This window comes from Caretta caretta, chromosome 17, assembly GCF_965140235.1.
Source record: "Caretta caretta isolate rCarCar2 chromosome 17, rCarCar1.hap1, whole genome shotgun sequence".
Classification (NCBI taxonomy): Eukaryota; Metazoa; Chordata; order Testudines; family Cheloniidae; genus Caretta; species Caretta caretta.
The window spans coordinates 21,452,501-21,471,722 of NC_134222.1; the positions used below are offsets into that span (position 1 = coordinate 21,452,501).

The 19,222-nt window shown below is 53.1% G+C and overlaps 1 protein-coding gene across 1 annotated transcript in view; it reads right to left on the reverse strand.

Moving 5' to 3' along the window:
• TMEM132E (transmembrane protein 132E) overlaps window positions 1–19,222 on the reverse strand; it is a 238,849-nt gene that overhangs the window by 20,472 nt on the left and 199,155 nt on the right. The window contains exons 4-5 of the mRNA XM_048824438.2: window positions 6,659–6,851; window positions 4,485–4,628 (exon numbers count right to left, since the gene is read on the reverse strand). Coding sequence (XP_048680395.2) covers window positions 4,485–4,628; window positions 6,659–6,851 — 337 coding nt within the window. The remainder of the gene's footprint in view (window positions 1–4,484; window positions 4,629–6,658; window positions 6,852–19,222) is intronic.

Consider the following 19,222-nt stretch of genomic DNA (forward strand, 5'->3'; position numbering starts at 1 on the left):
GAAGCCAGGAAACCCCACACCAGAGCCCAAGGCTCCAGCACCTCAACCCTGCAGTGACAGCAATCACACTGTGAAGCCGTGGCATTTCACATGCCCAGAAGGGTGCCAAGGAGAGGCTGCGTGACTGAGGGAGAGTGACCGCCCCTGCGCTCCGGAGGGGCCCGGGCTCTTCATTTAGCTCGCCCGGTTACTAATTACAGCCACGCAGTGAGAAATCTGTCAGCAAGATGAGTTGGTTGGAATAAACGGCCCCAGGATGGTCATAACCCATCTGCCTGGCCTTCTGGCTCCCTCTGCGCTCTGAGGGTCTGCACTTGCATTCAGAGGTGATGTTACAGTCCAGTGAAACCGAATTCACAGAGGTTCCTGGGTGCTCGAATGGACTCTCCTAGCCCTGCCCTTCCTTTTGCCGCTGGAGAAGGAGCACAGGGGTCTTGCTTCATAAGGCATGTGGGTTAGCCCAGGGGCTACCAGAAAGTCATGGAGTCTAAGGCCAGAAGGGGCCACCACCAGATTCCCTAACACAACCTCCTGTAGCTCCCTGGCCATCAGCAACTGAAACTGGGTCAAAGTATTACAAACCTCAGGAAACTAATGTGATCTACACAATCCCTGCTCCACATGCCTCCTTCTGGCTTCTGCTTTCCTCTCTCCTTCCCCGGTTCTCCTCCCCTCTGGGGGGTCCAGCCGGAGCCCAGCAGACTCCAGGTTTCGGCCATCTTACAAAGGTTCTCAGTAGAGCCAGAACGGAGCCTGGAGCACATGTAACTTCCACCGTGCGCCTGTGATGGCTGCCAGCTCAGCCGCCCTCCTGGGGAGTGGTCCAGGGGCCTCCAGAGCTACAAGCATGAGCTGGTGTGGTTGGAGATAGAAGTCCTCTAGCTGGGGCTGTGACAGGTGCATCTCCTGGGTCGATTAGGCCCAAACAGGTACCTTGTACACACTGACCAGGGGGGTAATCAAGGGGACTTAACCGGTGACCAGAGCAAAACAGCATGGTACCTTCTCACTACTGTATTTGCACCTATTTATTTTGATTTACAAGGACACGAGAAAGTCCAGCTTGGTTCTGCCCTGCCCCGCATGTGTCCCCTTTGTTGCTGGTCCGCTAAGGAAACTGGTAACAAACAGCCACGAGAACAGCACCCGGACTCTCGCTAGCCACTCGGCTCATAAGCAAAGCAACCTGCCCTGAAATGGGTCTGGGATTTGCTCCAGAAACCTACGCTACAAAAGGGGCAGATGGGGTTGGTCCCTCCTTCTCTGGCTACTCAGATCCCAGGGATGAGTTAGCGCAGGGAGCGGAGCGGACTCCGGCCAAGTAAGGGCCAGATGGGACTTTTGTCTGAAATCTCTCAGGGACAAACTCTGGTGTCGTCACTGCAGGGAAACTCCCCTTGATTTCCCGGGGCTCTTTGCTCCAGGAAAGTTCCCACGCTTTCAGCGCTTGTGTGGGGCTGGGGGCGTGCGCCAGTGGGAGCAGGTGTTTGTGTGTGTATCTTAGTGGGAGTGCGGGTCAGTGTGTTTCTCTGTGCTGCCAAGAGTGGGCATCAGTGGGTATTCCTGCAGGTGTATTAACTGTCCAAAGTAGCTGGACTTTGTGTGGGTTTGGGGTCGTGTTTGTCTGTGCCAGTGAGAAGACGTGCGTTCGCCTTGCTGGAAATGTGTGTCCCTGTGTTAGTGAAGTGAGTGTCAAGGGGCAGTGTGTGTTAGCAGGAGCAAGTGTGACCAGAGAGCAAGGGGACACTTCGTTGCATATATAAGACAAAGCCCCTAATATTGGGGTGTCTGTCACCTAACAGGAGCATGTGTCCATGTGAGAAAGAGAGAGCATGAACTTGTGTGTGTGCATGTGTTAGCAGGAGTGTGTGTCAGAACAAGTGTGTGTGTGTGTGTTAGCAGGAATATGCACACTAGCAGGACAAGTGTATTTCCGGACAGGAAAATGTGCAAAGGGAGGCATTAGCCAGAGTGTGTGTGTTAGTGACAGAGTGTGTTCGTGTGTGTTTGCCGGTATGTGTGTTAGGATGAGTGTGTGTCAGTAGGAGTGTGCGTATGCGTCAGTGACTGTGTTAGTGTGTGTGTGTGTGTGTGTGTATTAGGATGAGTGTGTGTGTTAGCAGGAATGTGTGTGTCTGTGTGTTAGCGACAGGGTGTGTTAGCGTGTGTGCGTGTTTAGGATGAGTGTGTGTGTTAGTGGGAGTGTGTGGATGTGTCAGTGACCGTGCGTTTGTGAGTGTGCTCAGACGAGTGTGTGTTAGTGACAGGGTGTGTTAGCGTGTGTGTGTTTAGGATGAGTGTGTGTGTTAGTGGGAGTGTGTGGATGTGTCAGTGACCGTGCGTTTGTGAGTGTGCTCGGACGAGTGTGTGTTAGTGACAGGGTGTGTTAGCGTGCGTGTGTGTTTAGGATGAGTGTGTGTGTTAGTGGGAGTGTGTGGATGTGTCAGTGACCGTGCGTTTGTGAGTGTGCTCGGACGAGTGTGTGTTAGTGACAGGGTGTGTTAGTGTGTGTGTGTGTTTAGGATGAGTGTGTGTGTTAGTGGGAGTGTGTGGATGTGTCAGTGACCGTGCGTTTGTGAGTGTGCTCGGACGAGTGTGTGTTAGTGACAGGGTGTGTTAGCGTGTGTGTGTGTTTAGGATGAGTGTGTGTGTTAGTGGGAGTGTGTGGATATGTCAGTGACTGTGCGTTTGTGAGTGTGATCGGACGAGTGTGTGTTAGTAGCAAGGTGTGTGTCAGTGGGAGTGTGTTAGTGTGAGTGTGTCAATGGGCGCACAGAGGGGGTATTTAGGGGGCGATCCTTCCACACCCCCTGCACCTCCAGGGCACCATGCCGGCCTTTGAGCCCGGGAGTGGGCGCTGGCTGACCCTGGCACCCAGCAATCCCTGTTGACGGGATGCTATGAAAGCGAGAGGCAGCAGGTCAGCAGCCCGAGGACACGGCAGGGTAGGGGGCATGGGGGCTGCCCGTGCGGGTACGGGGCAATGATCCCGCAGAGTTACTGTCACACAGAATTCAGTGACAGCAGAGGTGCCGAGTGCCAGGCTGGCTCCGTGCGGGGGAGCTCGCACACACACACACCACACACACACATGCACACCACACACACACCACACACACACACAACAGGGACAGGCTGTGAACGCCCTGCCATGCCGCTCAGTTCAGCCAGGAGCTGCTGTGGCTGGTGAGGGTACCTTCACCCCCATGGCTGCTCTGAGGCCGCAGGGGTCATGGCAAAGCAGGAGCGGGCGGATGGGGCTGACCGGGAACATAGGGCAGCCGGGACCAAACAAATAAAACAGGAGCAGATTAGAGAGGCTGGAGCAGGCACTCAGGACTGCATGGCTGGGGGCAGCTGTCCCCACACGGCTGCTGGAAGACCTGAGCCTGCAGCCATAGCAGGCAAGCCAGCTGAAAAGGGCACATGGGCCTCAGAGCCAGGGGGGCCTTGGAGATGGGATTTGCCCCAAGTGTGCGTTTAGAGCCACCCAGAGACTGGGGCGTCAATGCGGAGACACCGATCTCAGGGCCGGGCAAATCCAGCCCATGCATGGATCCTGCTGGGTTAAACCTCTGGGAGAGAGAGGTGTATGGAGATAGCTAACTGCTTCTGCAGTCCCGGTCTCTCATGTCTATTTCCAGACCCATCCTCCTTCAGAGGTAGGGCCTTTAGGGTTAATTGAATATCAATATTTGTGGGTGGAGGAGGTGTCTTTCCATCTGGGGGAGAGAAGGGGCTAAATCCACCATTTCTCCACCCCAGCCAACCTTGGCAGAACCCAGAAGCCCAATTTGATCCCCATCTCAATACCCACCCCGTGTCCCTCTGAATCAGACGAGCACTTGAGCTGGATGTTTCCGTCAGGAGGATCATCAATGAAAGGGTTAACTGTAATACTGCTGTGTGGCGCGTCATTGTTAGGGTTCAGAATGAACGTCCCACTGCACTGCACAGATGAAGTTCATACCTCTCTGAGCACTTGTTTTGGGCTGGCTGCAGATTCAGGCAGATGTCATCGCGCTGGCTACACACGGGTCACAATCTATAGGTTACCTTTGTGCCTGGAAAAGCTAATGGCACAGGGCCGGTTCCCCGGCGGGTGTTGATCAGCACAGTCTCCCTGCAGCCAACAGAGCTTCGCTGTTTGACACCAACTGAGAATCTGGCCCAGACAGCCCTTCTCCTGACAGCTTAGATCCTGGAGCCCCCTAACGCAGCAAACTCACAGGGCAGGGCAATGGGGAGGCGACCTGCACGGCAGCGTGGGTTCTCTCCCAGCATCAGACGGGGTGTGGCCATTGTCAGGGGAGCCCTTCACCTCCATCCTGCCTGGCCTCATGCTCCTGCCTCGAGGTGGGGCTGGGGCTGGTTGGCCCTACACACAGCTGGAGGGGCTGCATGAAGGGCTTACCAGTCTGAGCCAATGCTCAGGGCGGATGGCTCCAGGAATCTTTGCCCCGTCCCTGCCCCGCCAGGCTCACCTTGATGATGTCCTCGTTGTTGGACTTGCACTCGACCATGGCTGAGACGTCCGTGATGACACCGGTCATCTCTATGGCGATGACCTTCACTGGGATGGCCACCGTCCGGCCTGTCAGGATGGCTGTGTTGATGATCTCTGTGTCCTGGAAGGCAAAGGGGACTTTGCATTAGTGTCCAGCCCCCATTTTCCTCTCCCCTGCCCTGGGACCCCACTCCAGAGGGGCACTCTACAGCCAGCGAGGTGCAAGGAATGGGCCCCAAATGTGTGCGTGCGTGTCTGCAGGTGACTCAGTGGAGGGGGCGCTCTCCTCTGGGAGTCAGCACCGCACCCAATACCTGGGGCTGTGCCAGGGTTGGGGGCGCTGGGCCCCCCCTTTATTTTATAATGCCACATCGAAGGCAGTCCTGCCCGCTCACGGTCATTGCGCTTGTGATGCCGTCTCAATCCCCTCGCTCTGAGACCACTGGGGCCTTGCAAGCTCTTAAAAACTTCAAAGAACAAGAGCAGTATGGATGGAGGGCAAGTCTAATTGCAAACCGGTTAATTATGCAAACATGGAAATCCGATACAGAAATTAAATTGGCTGCTTCGTAGCCGGGCCTCGCTGGTGGAGGCGAGCCAGCAAAGATAACCTTTCAAGTAAATGAAATGGCAAGGAATCTAATCTGCCTTCCTGGCAGCCTGTGATGTGATTGTCTTTGATGGAGGGATAGCTGGCTCGCTCTCATCCCATGGGCGGGTCTCCACGGAGCGGGAGAGTTTCTGGGCACCGGCTCAGCTTCCACCCCCTCCCCCCCGCCCCAGCACAGACCTTCTTTAACTAAGATCTTAAAGTGCAAGAAGAGCCCCCCATCACTCAGTTACCCCAGTTACCAGGGGCAGGACTCTACGGGCAGATCCCACACGCTACTTTCACAACCCATGGAAGCGGCACGTCTACACTGCAATAAAAGACCCATGGCTGGTCCAGGTCAGCTGACTCGGGCTTGGGCTGCAAGGCTATAAAACTGCCATGTAAATCTTTGGGCTCAGGCTGGAGCTGGGCTCTCAGACCCCAACTGGACGGGAATACCAAGGCCAGACTTTGATCTCAATGACAATCTGGAGTCGCTCCCATAGGATTACTGGTGTAAATGGGATCCGAACCAACTGGAAACTCCCCTCCTTGTTTTTAACCCTGGGAGGGAGAGTTGTCTAGTGGGTTAGAGCAAAGGACGGGGAGTCAGGACTCCTGGGTTCCACAACTGGTTCTGTGAGCAAATGTGATAGAGGGGTTATAGGAGGGAACTGGGAATAATGACTCCTAGGTTCTGCTCCCAGCCCTGCCGCTGGCTGCTCATGTGTGATCTTCGGAGAAACATGTCGCTGCTCTGTGCCTCAGTTTCCCCATCAATTAATGGGGCCATCATCAGAAACCAGTGTAGCAGATGGGGCCCAACCCCTTGAGCTCAGGTGTGTTTGCTGACGGGGATGGCTAAGAGCTGGCTCAGCGTGCCTGCTCCACATCCACCAGCCCAGGCCCCAGCTGTGGGTGGTTACAGCCCCCACAGAACAGCCTGCAGTGCTGGGCTGCCGGGTGAGAGCCTTCCATCTCGTGTCCCCCACCCCACCAGTGAAGGGGACTGATCTGGGGCCCTGGTGGGCTGTGCCCAGCTTCTCTGAGCAGGGATTCAGGGGCTGCTGGGGGCTGGACATGCCTCACGCCCCGCACCACAAGGAAACAGACATCACTGCCCCGGGGGAGGCGTGTGGCCCAAGGCCCAGCAGCCGGCAGAGGCCAGCTGAGACTCTGCCCCAGCCCAGGGCGGGTGCTCACACCAGGCAAGGCCAGTATCGGTGCGGCGCGAGGGTGTGTTACGGGGGCACGCGCCAAGGTGTGTGGTTAGCTTTGTGTGTGTGTCCCCCTTGGATATTGTGGAGGGAAGAGGTGCGCGTGTGCGGCATGGTACAGGTGGGTGTGTATGCAAGAATATGAGGAGGAGAGGTGTAAAGTGAGCGAGTGCCGTGGGTTTAGAGCGCGTGAGTGGGGGAAACGGTCTGGTTTGCGTGCCGTTGTGGGGGGTGGGGGGTGGTGCGGGGTGTGTGCCTTCACATTGGGAACGCAGGGGGCCACCTGGAACCCCGCACAGCCCTGCCCCGGGGGCGGCGGAGGAGCCGTCCAAGCTCACTCACCATGGCCAGGGGCACGATGGCGCGGATGTCCCTCTGAATGACCGTCAGCTCTGTCACCACCCTCTCCAGGTCGGGCGGCGGGTTGCGGCCCCGGTAGTCGATATGCCACATGATGCGCCGCGTCACGGACTGGCTGGTGAAATTCTCCATCTCAAAGTCCAGCTGCATGATCTCGTAGGAGGAGTCCCCGTCCCTGCGAGGAGACAGAGGGCAGCCGCGGTCAGCCGCCGGCCAGGCCTTGCTGGAACACAGGAGGAAACTCAGGCCCCCATGGCATGACCCCAGGGCTGGGGGGGGTTTGTCCCTAGCCTTGTGGAAAAACCCCACGGAACTAAAGCGAGAGGAAACCAATCAGGCCTTCCAGAAACGGAATGAAGGACCCGAAAATCCTGAAGATCTTCTTCAGCGCAACGGGACCAAGCTCTTCAGCGGGGAGAGAACTCGCTATTACCTGACAGCACCGTTCTGGTTCTCTACTGAGTTCTCTACGGAGGCCCAAGCAATGGGACTTCCAAGGGCTCCGCTCTCCTGTCTTAGCTCTGTGCAAGGGAGTTGACGGAGGAATTAACCATGCAGCTGCCATGCGGGCAGCCAACCGGTGAGAACGAATGACTCGCCGGCCAGGGACCAGGGCGCTGCCCTGTATTTGGGGACGCTGTCTGGCTCGGGATGTGGCTGCATTTACCTCTCTAATCTGCTCCTGGGATTTCATTTTATCTCCTGAAAGTCAAGCCAAAGGGCCAAAGGGCCAAAGGGTGGCAGATAAGGAGAGAGGCCTCTTGCCGTGAGATGGCATTGGCGCGGGGAAGGCTTCATGGCCAAACTTGCTGTGTGCTTAATAACAGAGAGCTTTTTTCCTCAATGGATCCCATTATCCCCCTGGAGAAACTGAGGCACAGAAAGGGGGAAGTCACTTGCCCAAGATCACCCAGCAGAGCTGGGAATAGAATCCAGGTCTTCTGAGTCCCAGGGCCGCAGTGTACCCACTAGGCAACACTGCCCCCTCCCCAGCTTACCAAACTTGGTTTCTGTTCACAGCAAGGTCAGAGGAACCTAAGCGTAGCCACTAGTCCATCCAGTGGCCAGGGCCTGCAAAGGAAGGGGCCACCCCCTAGTGGACAGTTATGGAATGATCTGCCCCGGGGGGCTGTTCCGCTGATAAGTGGGCCTTTCGCTCGAATCCCGCCTATCCTGTGGGCAGGTTATAGATCCAACAGAACTTTTTTAGAAGAATGGGGATTTCCACACCCCTAGTACCATGGCCCTTCCCACTCTGCAGCTCGGCATTCCACTTGGCTGCTGCCCTCCACCCCAGAGGTGGCTGCATTCCCCTGGACCCCTATGTGGTTTGCAAAGCACTGGATGGAAATGCAGAATATTCCAGGATGAGTGGGGTGCCATGCTAGAGAAGTTGCCGCTCTCTAAGGGCCGGGGGCGCAGAGCTCTGCAGCCAGGACTCCGAGGTGTCACCGAATCATAGAAAAGAATCGTTCATAGATGGAAGCCAAAGGGGCTGTTCGGCCAGTCACATTCCTTGCTGTAACTGCGCCTGGATATGGTTTTTTTAAAACAGAGATCTCTTCCCTGCTTCAATTTCCTCTAACAGCAGTGCAGTTCTGCCCTCCGTGGGGCGGCCTCCCGCTCTTCGCTCCCAAGGTACGCCATGACCCAGCGGGATTGCTCCAGGGGTATTACACGCCAGCCTCCCATTGCTCGACCGCCCTCCCATTCTTCTCCGCAGCACCGGCCGTGCGCAGCGAAGAGGCTGCTGCTCCCAGAGATCAGAGCCCCAGGTTGGAATCAGCGACATCTGGTCGAGTTCGCCGAATCCTCTCAGTCAGATGCGCCCAGGGTTGGCGGGCGGCTCGTCGGTTTCGGCGGCTCCCTGCTGCACCCAGGGGTGGGGCACTGAGGAGCCATCCGCGGGGCCATTCCAAACGAAATGCCCCCCTCTGCTCAGAGACCCACAGCAGGGCACCACTGGGGTCCCACGGCCAGGCTCAGGATGGAGATGGATCTATCCAGGAGGGCACGGGTAACAGATTGCCCAGTGCCAGGCGCAGTGTCCCATTTGGGTCACACTAACCTGGGTGCTAGCCCAGTACCCTCAGCCCAGGGCACTAGGAACAGGATGCCAGCCTGCAACCCACCAGGCAGCCCTCACGTTCCCAGCCCTGCAGTGCCAGGCCCAGTGCCCACCTTTACCCGGCACCAGCATCTCCAGCTCTGGCTGGGTCCCTGCTGCGTAGAAACAAGCGAGTGCCCGTCATGCCCCTCTCCCCCGGCCCAACATGAGACGCCCTGGAGCTGTCACCATCCGATGCCCGGTTCCCCGGCCTGACCTGAGCAGTCTGGAAGGAACTGCAGGAGGCTATTAGTAAGCGGGCTGCCGGCTGTCAGTGCCTGTCAGCATCGCATTACAAACCTCTCTGCCCCCGGGGTCCCTGCTGCACAGCCCCGGCACCGTCCTGGAGCTCTCCTCACCGTGGGAAAAGCCTGTTTGCTGCGCAGATCAGGTGCCACGTGGACACGTCTCAGCTAGTCAATTCCCTGCCGCTGCACGGGCTCGGGCATTGGTGCCCCTCAGTGCCACGCAGTCCCCGCCTGTGGTACACTCCAGCTCAGTCTCATGAGGCCTGAAATGCTTTGGGCTAATTAGCGTCACCGGGCTCAACATGGGGGTAGCGGGTGACATTTGCGGGCCTGGAACGTAGCTGTGATAATGCTGACGAATTATCATATGTATGAACTCAGCACCTGGAAGCCCCAGCCCTGAGCCAGGACCCCATTGTGCTCGGTGCTGTACAAATACAGAGCAACAGGCCAGGAGGTCACGCCACATGATGCAATGATCCCTTCTGGCCGGAAACGCTATTCTCCGCATCCCAAATGTTTTCGGGGCTGACTCTAGCCTAGGGTGACCAGATGTCCCCATTTTATAGGGACAGTCCCGATATTTGGGGCTTTATCTTATATAGGCTCCTATTACCCCCCACCCCCGTCCCGATTTTTCACACTTGCTGTCTGGTCACCCTAATCTAGCCAGGAGCTATTTGCTTCGGCCCCAGGCTCTCCAGCGGACCGGCGTTAACGTCTCACATGTCTGGAGGTCTGAGCGAGCCAAGTGCTGAGTGCAGAGCAAGCCAAGAGTGCACGAGTGAAATCAAAGGGGTGCTGGATGCACACACCCCTCCCCTATGGAATAGCCCCCTCGTAAATCATTGCAGCCCCGAACCCCCCATGCATGGCACAAAGCAGACACAGGGCAGCAGACGCTGGCTCTGAAGCCATGCCCGCCCATGGCAATCGTGGGAGCGGGGACTCTCAAACCTGATGCGGTACAAAAGAGCCGGGGGTAAGAGGAGCAGTCAGGGCACGCACACACCCCGCTGCTGCTCCTGCTTGGGAAACCTCGCAGGACAATCAGGGCCACTGGTGATCCTGGAAACAGGCTCTAGAGGAATAGCACCTGACAGCCGACATCTCTGCAAGCACGGCCCTCTTTGTGCGAATCCTGGTTTGCACCAGTGGACGGGGGAGCCGAATCCAAGCCACAATGTGTGTAGATTGCAATACATGTCTGCGACCAAGGCATTGCTATACTGGACGCAGCCTGTCTAACAGCCTGTCTCCATCCATGGCCAGTCCCAGCTGTCACAGGGGAAAAGCAAGTCACCCCAGAGGAGGCAGTTCGGGGATAACCTGCCTCAGACAAAACCTATTCTACCAGCCCCATTGGTTAGACAGGTTTCAGAGTAACAGCCGTGTTAGTCTGTATTCGCAAAAAGAAAAGGAGGACTTGTGGCACCTTAGAGACTAACCAATATATTTGAGCATGAGCTTTCGTGAGCTACAGCTCACTTCATCGGATGCATACTGTGGAAACTGCAGAAGACATTATATACACAGAGACCATGAAACAATACCTCCTCCCACCCCACTCTCCTGCTGGTAATAGCTTATCTAAAGTGATCATCAAGTTGGGCCATTTCCAGCACAAATCCAGGTTTTCTCACCCTCCGCCGCCCCCCCCCCAAACTCACTCTCCTGCTGGTAATAGCCCATCCAAAGTGACCACTCTCTTTAAAATGTGTATGATAATCAAGGTGGGCCATTTCCTGCACAAATCCAGGTTTTCTCCCCCCCCCCTCCAAAAACCACACACACAAACTCACTTTCCTGCTGGTAATAGCTCATCCAAAGCAACCACTCTCCCTACAATGTGCATGATAATCAAGGTGGGCCATTTCCAGCTCAAATCCAGGTTTTCTCACCCCCCCCCCCCCCCACACACACACAAACTCACTCTCCTGCTGGCAATAGCTCATCCAAACTGACCACTCTCCTTACAATGTGCATGATAATCAGGGTGGGCCATTTCCAGCACAAATCCAAGTTTAACCAGAATGTCGGGGGGGAGGAGGGGGAGAAAAAAACAAGGGGAAATAGGCTACCTTGCATAATGACTTAGCCACTCCCAGTCTCTATTTAAGCCTAAATTAATAGTATCCAATTTGCAAATGAATTCCAATTCAGCAGTTTCTCGCTGGAGTCTGGATTTGAAGTTTTTTTGTTGTAAGATAGCGACCTTCATGTCTGTGATTGCATGCCAGAGAGATTGAAGTGTTCTCCGACTGGTTTATGAATGTTATAATTCTTGACGTCTGATTTGTGTCCATTTATTCTTTTACGTAGAGACTGTCCAGTTTGACCAATGTACATGGCAGAGGGGCATTGCTGGCACATGATGGCATATATCACATTGGTGGATGTGCAGGTGAACGAGCCTCTGATAGTGTGGCTGATGTTATTAGGCCCTTTGATGGTGTTGCCTGAATAGATATATTGGCACAGTTGGCAACGGGCTTTGTTGCAAGGACAGGTTCCTGGGTTAGTGGTTCTGTTGTGTGGTATGTGGTTGTTGGTGAGTATTTGCTTCAGGCTGGGGGACTGTCTGTAGGCAAGGACTGGCCTGTCTCCCAAGATTTGTGAGAGTGTTGGGTCATCCTTCAGGATAGGTTGTAGATCCTTGATGATGCGTTGGAGGGGTTTTAGTTGGGGGCTGAAGGTGATGGCTAGTGGCGTTCTGTTATTTTCTTTGTTGGGCCTGTCCTGTAGTAGGTGACTTCTGGGAACTCTTCTGGCTCTATCAATCTGTTTCATTACTTCTGCAGGTGGGTATTGTAGTTGTAAGAATGCTTGATAGAGATCTTGTAGGTGTTTGTCTCTGTCTGAGGGGTTGGAGTAAATGCGGTTGTATCGCAGAGGTTGGCTGTAGACGATGGATCGTGTGGTGTGGTCAGGGTGAAAGCTGGAGGCATGTAGGTAGGAATAGCGGTCAGTAGGTTTCCGGTATAGGGTGGTGTTTATGTGACCATCGCTTATGACCACCGTAGTGTCCAGGAAGTGGATCTCTTGTGTGGACTGGTCCAGATTGATGGTGGGATGGAAATTGTTGAAATCATGGTGGAATTCCTCAAGGGCTTCTTTTCCATGGGTCCAGATGATGAAGATGTCATCAATATAGCGCAAGTAGAGTAGGGGCTTTAGGGGACGAGAGCTGAGGAAGCGTTGTTCTAAGTCAGCCATAAAAATGTTGGCATCCTGTGGGGCCATGCGGGTACCCATAGCAGTGCCGCTGATCTGAAGGTCTACATTGTCCCCAAATGTAAAATAGTTATGGGTGAGGACAAAGTCACAAAGTTCAGCCATGAAGTCGGAGGGTTTATATCCCTCCCAAGCTGTTGACTTTTAACCCTTTCTGTAATCTGGATATTCTCACCATCCATATAAATGTCCAATCCTCTTTTGAAACCTGCTAAGCTCCTGGCTTCAGCACTACTTACTGTGGCCATGAGTTCCACAGGCTAATTGTATTTAAAAGCATTTCCTTTTATCCCTCTTACATCTCCTTCTATCCACTGAATGTCCCCGTCTTTGTGTTATGAGCCAGGGCAATCACAAGCTCTGGATTTCCCTTCCTTACACCATTCATTACTTTGGATAGCTCTGCCACGCCCTTTCTTACCTGTCTCCACAATCATTGCATTTGGCCACGGGGCTTGCAGAGGGCACAAGGGTGAGGCGGACCAAGCATTTGTGGACTCCACTTTTGCACCAGAGGTTTGTCCCTAGAATCAGGAAGTGATGCTGACTAGGCTCAAAAGTGAAAATGACTCTCGCTGCCCATTGAGAGAAATGGAAACCAGATTCAAAGCGCTGACGTGGGGAAAAAGTCAGGGAGATTTTGGAAATGCTTTCAGCGTTAACAATCTAAGGGATCATTTATAAGCTAAGCCAGGCTGATCTATATTTTTATATATCCATATGATTTTTGACCTGGCATTGTCCCTTTCCTAGAGAAATAATTAACACCTAAGGTCTGAGCGGGCTGCAGCTGATGAGCAATTGATTTCTCATTGTGTAACACTTATTGAGAATGCACCATTGATCTGGGGATGTTTTACATGGCCAGTTTCACTCCTATAAATATATAATGAACAAAAGGAGAAAAATATGGGAGTGAGCCTTCTGCTCTCAGCTCCCAGAGACGCCTGTGATCTTGCAATCCATGACTCCCTGGCACCTGGCCCTGTGCTCTCACCTAGCCTGGTGCAGTCTTTTCGGTATGTGACTGGCAGAGTTCAACACTCCTTTGCCGAAGTTTGCCGTTGTGTGAAATCCCGTCCCGAAGGCGCGTCTCCTCACAGAGTTCCTGTCCCATCGCCCGCAGAGAGGCTGGGACAGGAATAACTGGGAGCGACCCCACCGTGCTGTGTCCCATTCCCTACAGCGTCTTCTTCTGGGACAGCTTGGGACTGGAATAAGCAGGTGCTCCCCGCAGCAGCCAGCATGACTCCCCCACTCCCCACAGCACCCCCTGCTGGGACAAGTTGGGACTGGAGTAACTGCTCCTACCCTGCTCCCTGCAGCGCCTTCTGCAGGGAGAAGCCTTCGAACTCAACCCTACACTGGCTTCAAATGCCAAGAACCATTAAATCCTTTTATGCTGAGGGGAAAACGGGCTTTAGTCATTTATACTTTCCATTACATTCATATTTGATCAAGTTGTTTTCCTAAAAGGTGATCGTAATCACTTTAAATTCATCTTCCGTCTCTAACCTTTCAAGGCTCATTTTAATCTACATGTGGGGGTGGGGGTGGGGGTTGGGAAGCCCGTCAGCATCTCTCCTTCCCTTGGCCAGCCCTTCATCTCATAAAAAGAAAATATTACTGCCATAAAACCTCCCTAGCTCCCAGATAAAGAGCCACTCACCCTCTGGGATCTAGGGACTTCCATGTAAGCGGGTGCTGCTTTCATAACTATGCATTGCTCCAGCTGCTAACATCTGCACTCAGGGAAACAGAAGGAAGGCAGGTTCGTGCCCTGGGAATCCCAGCCCCAAGCAGTGGGGAGAGGAAGATGATCAGGATTTAGCATGGTGAACGCTCCCCCAGCCAGCTAAGGGTGAGAGCTGAGTGTCAGGCCCCCGCATCTCAAGGCAGCCAAAGGCAGGCTCAATTTTCAGGGGAGGGAGGAGCTGCAAAGGTTTCAATCCCTGGGGTGCTGACCAGGTGGCAGAGCTCAGGGGCTCTGCCCTGCCCTGCAGAGCTTCCCAGGAGCTGGTAAGTTCCAATCAGAGTTGAGGCAAAGTGTGTGTGTGCGAGGGGGTCATGGACCATCTGCCCCATGAGAAATCCTGTCATTTCAAAATCTGTTTTTGTTCTAAATCGGAGGAAAAGTCAAAAAGGTTGAATGGTCCCCCGGAATGGAGATTCCACAAACATTCATTTTGGAAACACCGGATCGGTTCATTTTGGTAAGGACAAGATGAACTGTGGGGCGGCGGGGCGGGCGGGGGGGGGCGATTTCATTCTCACAATCGTCAAAGCGCTGTATAAAGGCTACCTCAGGAGATGGTAACACTGGTGAAAACCAGTGTCTCCCTAGAACCAAGGATTCGGTGCGATCTGCTCAGACAGGGTCTTGTGTCTTTTGGATCTGATCCTTTCCTGCCAGCACCCTGAATAGCCCTTGACACCCGTGCATCGCGAATGCCATCTGGACTTGGTAGCATTTAACAGCTGCAGCTGGTTATGCACGGTGCAAGTGGGGAACCAGCCTCTGTAGGGAGTACGTGCTATGCCAGGCTAGACCTGCTGGTGGCATCCTGATGTCCTCACATCTGCTGTAACCCACATGACGTGCATGCCCTGAGGTACTAGGGGTCAGCTCCCCAGCTACTGTGAATTGACGATGCTTTATTAAAATCAGTGGGACTAAGCCAATTCACACCCTATGGCCGGCACCTGGGCTCTCTGAGTAGCTGCTGTGTGTGAGCTGGAGCTGTGAAAGCGGGCTAAAGACCCGGCTTCCTGGGAGCTGTCCTACGCCAGAACCCGTGGCTGCTGTGGGAGCAGAGGAAGCGGGGCTATGCAGCTGCAGCCTTGTCCAGCTAGACTGTGAGCTCACCAGGGGAGGGACTGTCTCTCACTGTGGGTTTGTGCAGTGCCTGGTACAATGGGCCCCCTGGCAGCTATAGGAATATGCAGCAGGGCTGGTCAATGAATTTCCTGCTCAGTGTTTTCCTGTTGGAAAATGGGGTTTCGCTGAAATCAAAATGAAACATTTAATTTCAGATCAATAATAAATCTATGCCTGTCTCGGCTTCTGTGGTGCCTCATGGGAGCTGTAGTTCCAGGCATCTCAGTCGCCAGTGTCCTCTATGGGCTCTGCTCCCCAAAAGAACTACACTTCCCATGATGCACCATGACCTGGCTCGTGGCTGAGCTCTCACAGTGCCTCATGGGAGTTGTAGTTCCACATCCCTTATGACCCCAGCATGCCCTAGACTACATTTCCCATGATGCATTGTGATCTCTCCCGGGGCTGAGCTCCTGTGGTGCATCATGGGAGTCCCATTTCATGTACACATTGCCCATAGACATTTTTCAGCGGTTTCCATTCCATGAGACATTTTGATATTTCTGTGCTTTGTCCCGATGTCAGAAAACATTCTGATATTCTGGAGTTTCCCACGGGATGAAAATTCCATGTTTTGATCAATTCCAGTAAAGTGTCCGGGCCTGAACCTGCAAGATGCTGAGCGCTCCCTGTAGGCCCAGGATATTGAGGGTCAGGATCTTTTATTAGGATCAATGCACTATGCTATGTCCACTCTCTTTGTACCTGGGGTCCCTGTGCTGCTATGTGATTGGGTCTCTATGCTCTTTGTTGCCATTAGCTGCTGTGTTCTGCCATTGCTCCTTTCCTTTGGATTGAAGTTTTCCACAAATTGCACCAAACAAGAGGAACCTTCATTCCCAACAATCCAAACCTCTCACTCGTTAGTCGGATCCATAGGCAGTGAAACACAAGGGTGGTGGAAGCTGGGAAGCACGATACTCAACTGAAGTATTTTGGGGGCTCTGCCTCCGTGCTCCTGCACACTCGGGGCTGTGTGGGGAGTGAGAGTGGGATTCAGAGATGCTGGAGCAGCTGTAGTCATGCTCAGGATCAGGCTGAGGGACCCAGGTGGGCTGGAATGGGCCCAGAAACAGATAATCCTAGAGTGATCCGGCTGTCCCCCTCCCCTCGCTTAGCCTCCAGATGTCCCCTCTTTCCCCATCCTATCCCTCCCCAGCCACAAGGATCTCTGCCCCCAACCCACTCACAGTGCAATGCAAAGCACTGCAATCTGGACATTTTTCAATTAATCCACGTTATACACATGTAAACACATCACTGAGGTTCAGGAACCAAATTAGGGACCTCATCACCTTTCCCAGGCACTAGGAGGCCTAATGGACAGGTGCGGGCTTGCTGCTCATAACTGGGCTCCTGGTTAGGTTCCAGATCGGTGAAGACTGGAAAAAAATATGATTATTTGTCAACAGCGCATTTGAAAAAATGCCCGGAACTGTGTGTGTTTGCAAACAGCCTTGAGCAACTCACCCAGCTTACGTAGCTGGGCAAATAATGAAACTGTCCCCACATCCTCACTCCCATGGGTTGTCAGCAGGGTCTGAATCAAAGATCTGCAGCTCCGAAAGCACAAGCGTGCGAGCTGAAGGAATACAATAACTCTTTTAGCTAGTTGCAGTAATAGGCTGTAACCCTTTCCGTAGATGGGCCACTGAAAGAGGACGCACAACACATTTTAGCAGCACATTACAAACCCATCATATTGCAGATGAATCATTAATTAGGAGGATAATGTGAAATTGATCATAGAATCATAGAATCATAGAATATCAGGGTTGGAAGGGACCCCAGAAGGTCATCTAGTCCAACCCCCTGCTCAAAGCAGGACCAATTCCCAGTTAAATCATCCCAGCCAGGGCTTTGTCAAGCCTGACCTTAAAAACCTCTAAGGAAGGAGATTCTACCACCTCCCTAGGTAACGCATTCCAGTGTTTCACCACCCTCTTAGTGAAAAAGTTTTTCCTAATATCCAATCTAAACCTCCCCCACTGCAACTTGAGACCATTACTCCTCGTTCTGTCATCTGCTACCATTGAGAACAGTCTAGAGCCATCCTCTTTGGAACCCCCTTTCAGGTAGTTGAAAGCAGCTATCAAATCCCCCCTCATTCTTCTCTTCTGCAGGCTAAACAATCCCAGCTCCCTCAGCCTCTCCTCATAACTCATGTGTTCCAGTCCCCTAATCATTTTTGTTGCCCTTCGCTGGACTCTCTCCAATTTATCCACATCCTTCTTGTAGTGTGGGGCCCAAAACTGGACACAGTACTCCAGATGAGGCCTCACCAATGTCGAATAGAGGGGAACGATCCCGCCCCTCGATCTGCTCGCTATGCCCCTACTTATACATCCCAAAATGCCATTGGCCTTCTTGGCAACAAGGGCACACTGCTGACTCATATCCAGCTTCTCGTCCACTGTCACTGTCCACCAGCTCTGGCTGCTGAAGTCAAGTGTACTGACTCTGGATTTACTCCCACATAAACAAGAACAGAACGGGAACAGCCACAGCGGATCAGACCAGGGGTCCACCTAGCCCAGCGTCCTGTGTCTGACACTGCTTAGCATCAGCTGCTTGAGAGGATGGCGTGTTCGTTCAGTGTGCTCTACAGAGCCCCCTGCTGAAAAGGTTAACACCCGTACAAAGGCAGCTGCACACTCACTTGGGTCTCGCATGCAGATGTGTGTATTGAATTATCTAATGCTTCAAACTCAATGAGCTGCCCGTTCCCGCTCCCTTTCTTCGTTCACTTCTGCTGCATTTCCCTGTGTCCAAGCCCATCCTGCCCCATGGGCATAGAGGTGAACTGCTGAAGTGGACATTCCTATGGCAATCAGTTTTAGTCAATTTTTCTTAACTAGATTTTAAGCTCTCCAGCGATGAGACTGTCTCCTTTTATGTTTATGCAGAGCACCTAGCACAACGAGACCTTGATTGGGGCCCCCAGCAGCTACCGCTGCATACATTAGTTGATTAATTAACTAATCATGACAATTAATAATTATTTATTTCTGAACATAAATCACAACTGATTTAACTGTTGCTAAGTTAGCTGGATCAGTAACCTCCTAGAGGCCAGGTCTTATGTTAACTGATGTCTGTAAGGAGCTGTGTGAGTGTGACTTGCTATATTAATGATATTTAATAAATAAGTAATGGTAACAATGATGTTCTTTCTTTCCCACCCTGTGAAATCCTCCATCACTTCCTGATTTACTATGGAAATCTCAGGGTGCTTAAGTATCTGGCACCATCATGGGATGGAGGGACACAGATCTTCCTAAGCAGGAGGCGTTTACTAAAGAAATCGACAGCAGCTATAGGTGCAAATAAACACGCTTCCACACAACTTGAGTTCCAGCTTGGTTGCCTTTGTTTCCCAGGGACCAGATCCTGGAACTCTACATCACAGAGCCATCTAGTGACTGATTAATATACTGCAAGTAAACCTCCTCATCAGAAATGCACATTCTAGGGTTTCTTTTAGCAAACTGTGAAGTGCCATTGGATTATTAACTACGGCAGATTAAAACCAATGATGGTGGTCAATAGCTCCCCCAGACTGGGCATAAGGGGTGTCCAGTGCCTACATCTAAGCCTACCTCTATTTCCAGCTTAGCTTTCAGTCCCCCTTCAAGGCTGAGGAAACTCTCCTGAGCATCTGGACTTGTCTTTCCTCAAGGAATTCACAAGCTGTTCTTTCAATTAAAAACTCCCTCACACCAAACACTTATCAGGCATTCCCACCGGGTGAGCTGAACAGAATTAGCCCTTGGATAGCCACCTCTGGCTTCCCTTGGCTTCTTGAGGCTGGGAGGGGTGTTGTGGGGTGATCTTCCCAGCTCACCATGCAGCCAGCTTCCAGCTCCTCCCGTTCTGGCATCATCCTCCACAAATGTGACGCCAGCTAAATCGGCACCGAAGAGACAGGTGGCAAAGGAAGACACAAATCAGAGAAGGGCTCCATCTAGTCCAGCTGCTCTGGTGAATCCTGGACCAGGCTCTGATTAGCAGGAAGAGTCTTGGCTTTTCTGCATCGGGACAGAAGAAACTCCACTGGCCGCATGGAGGAAAGTGCCTGT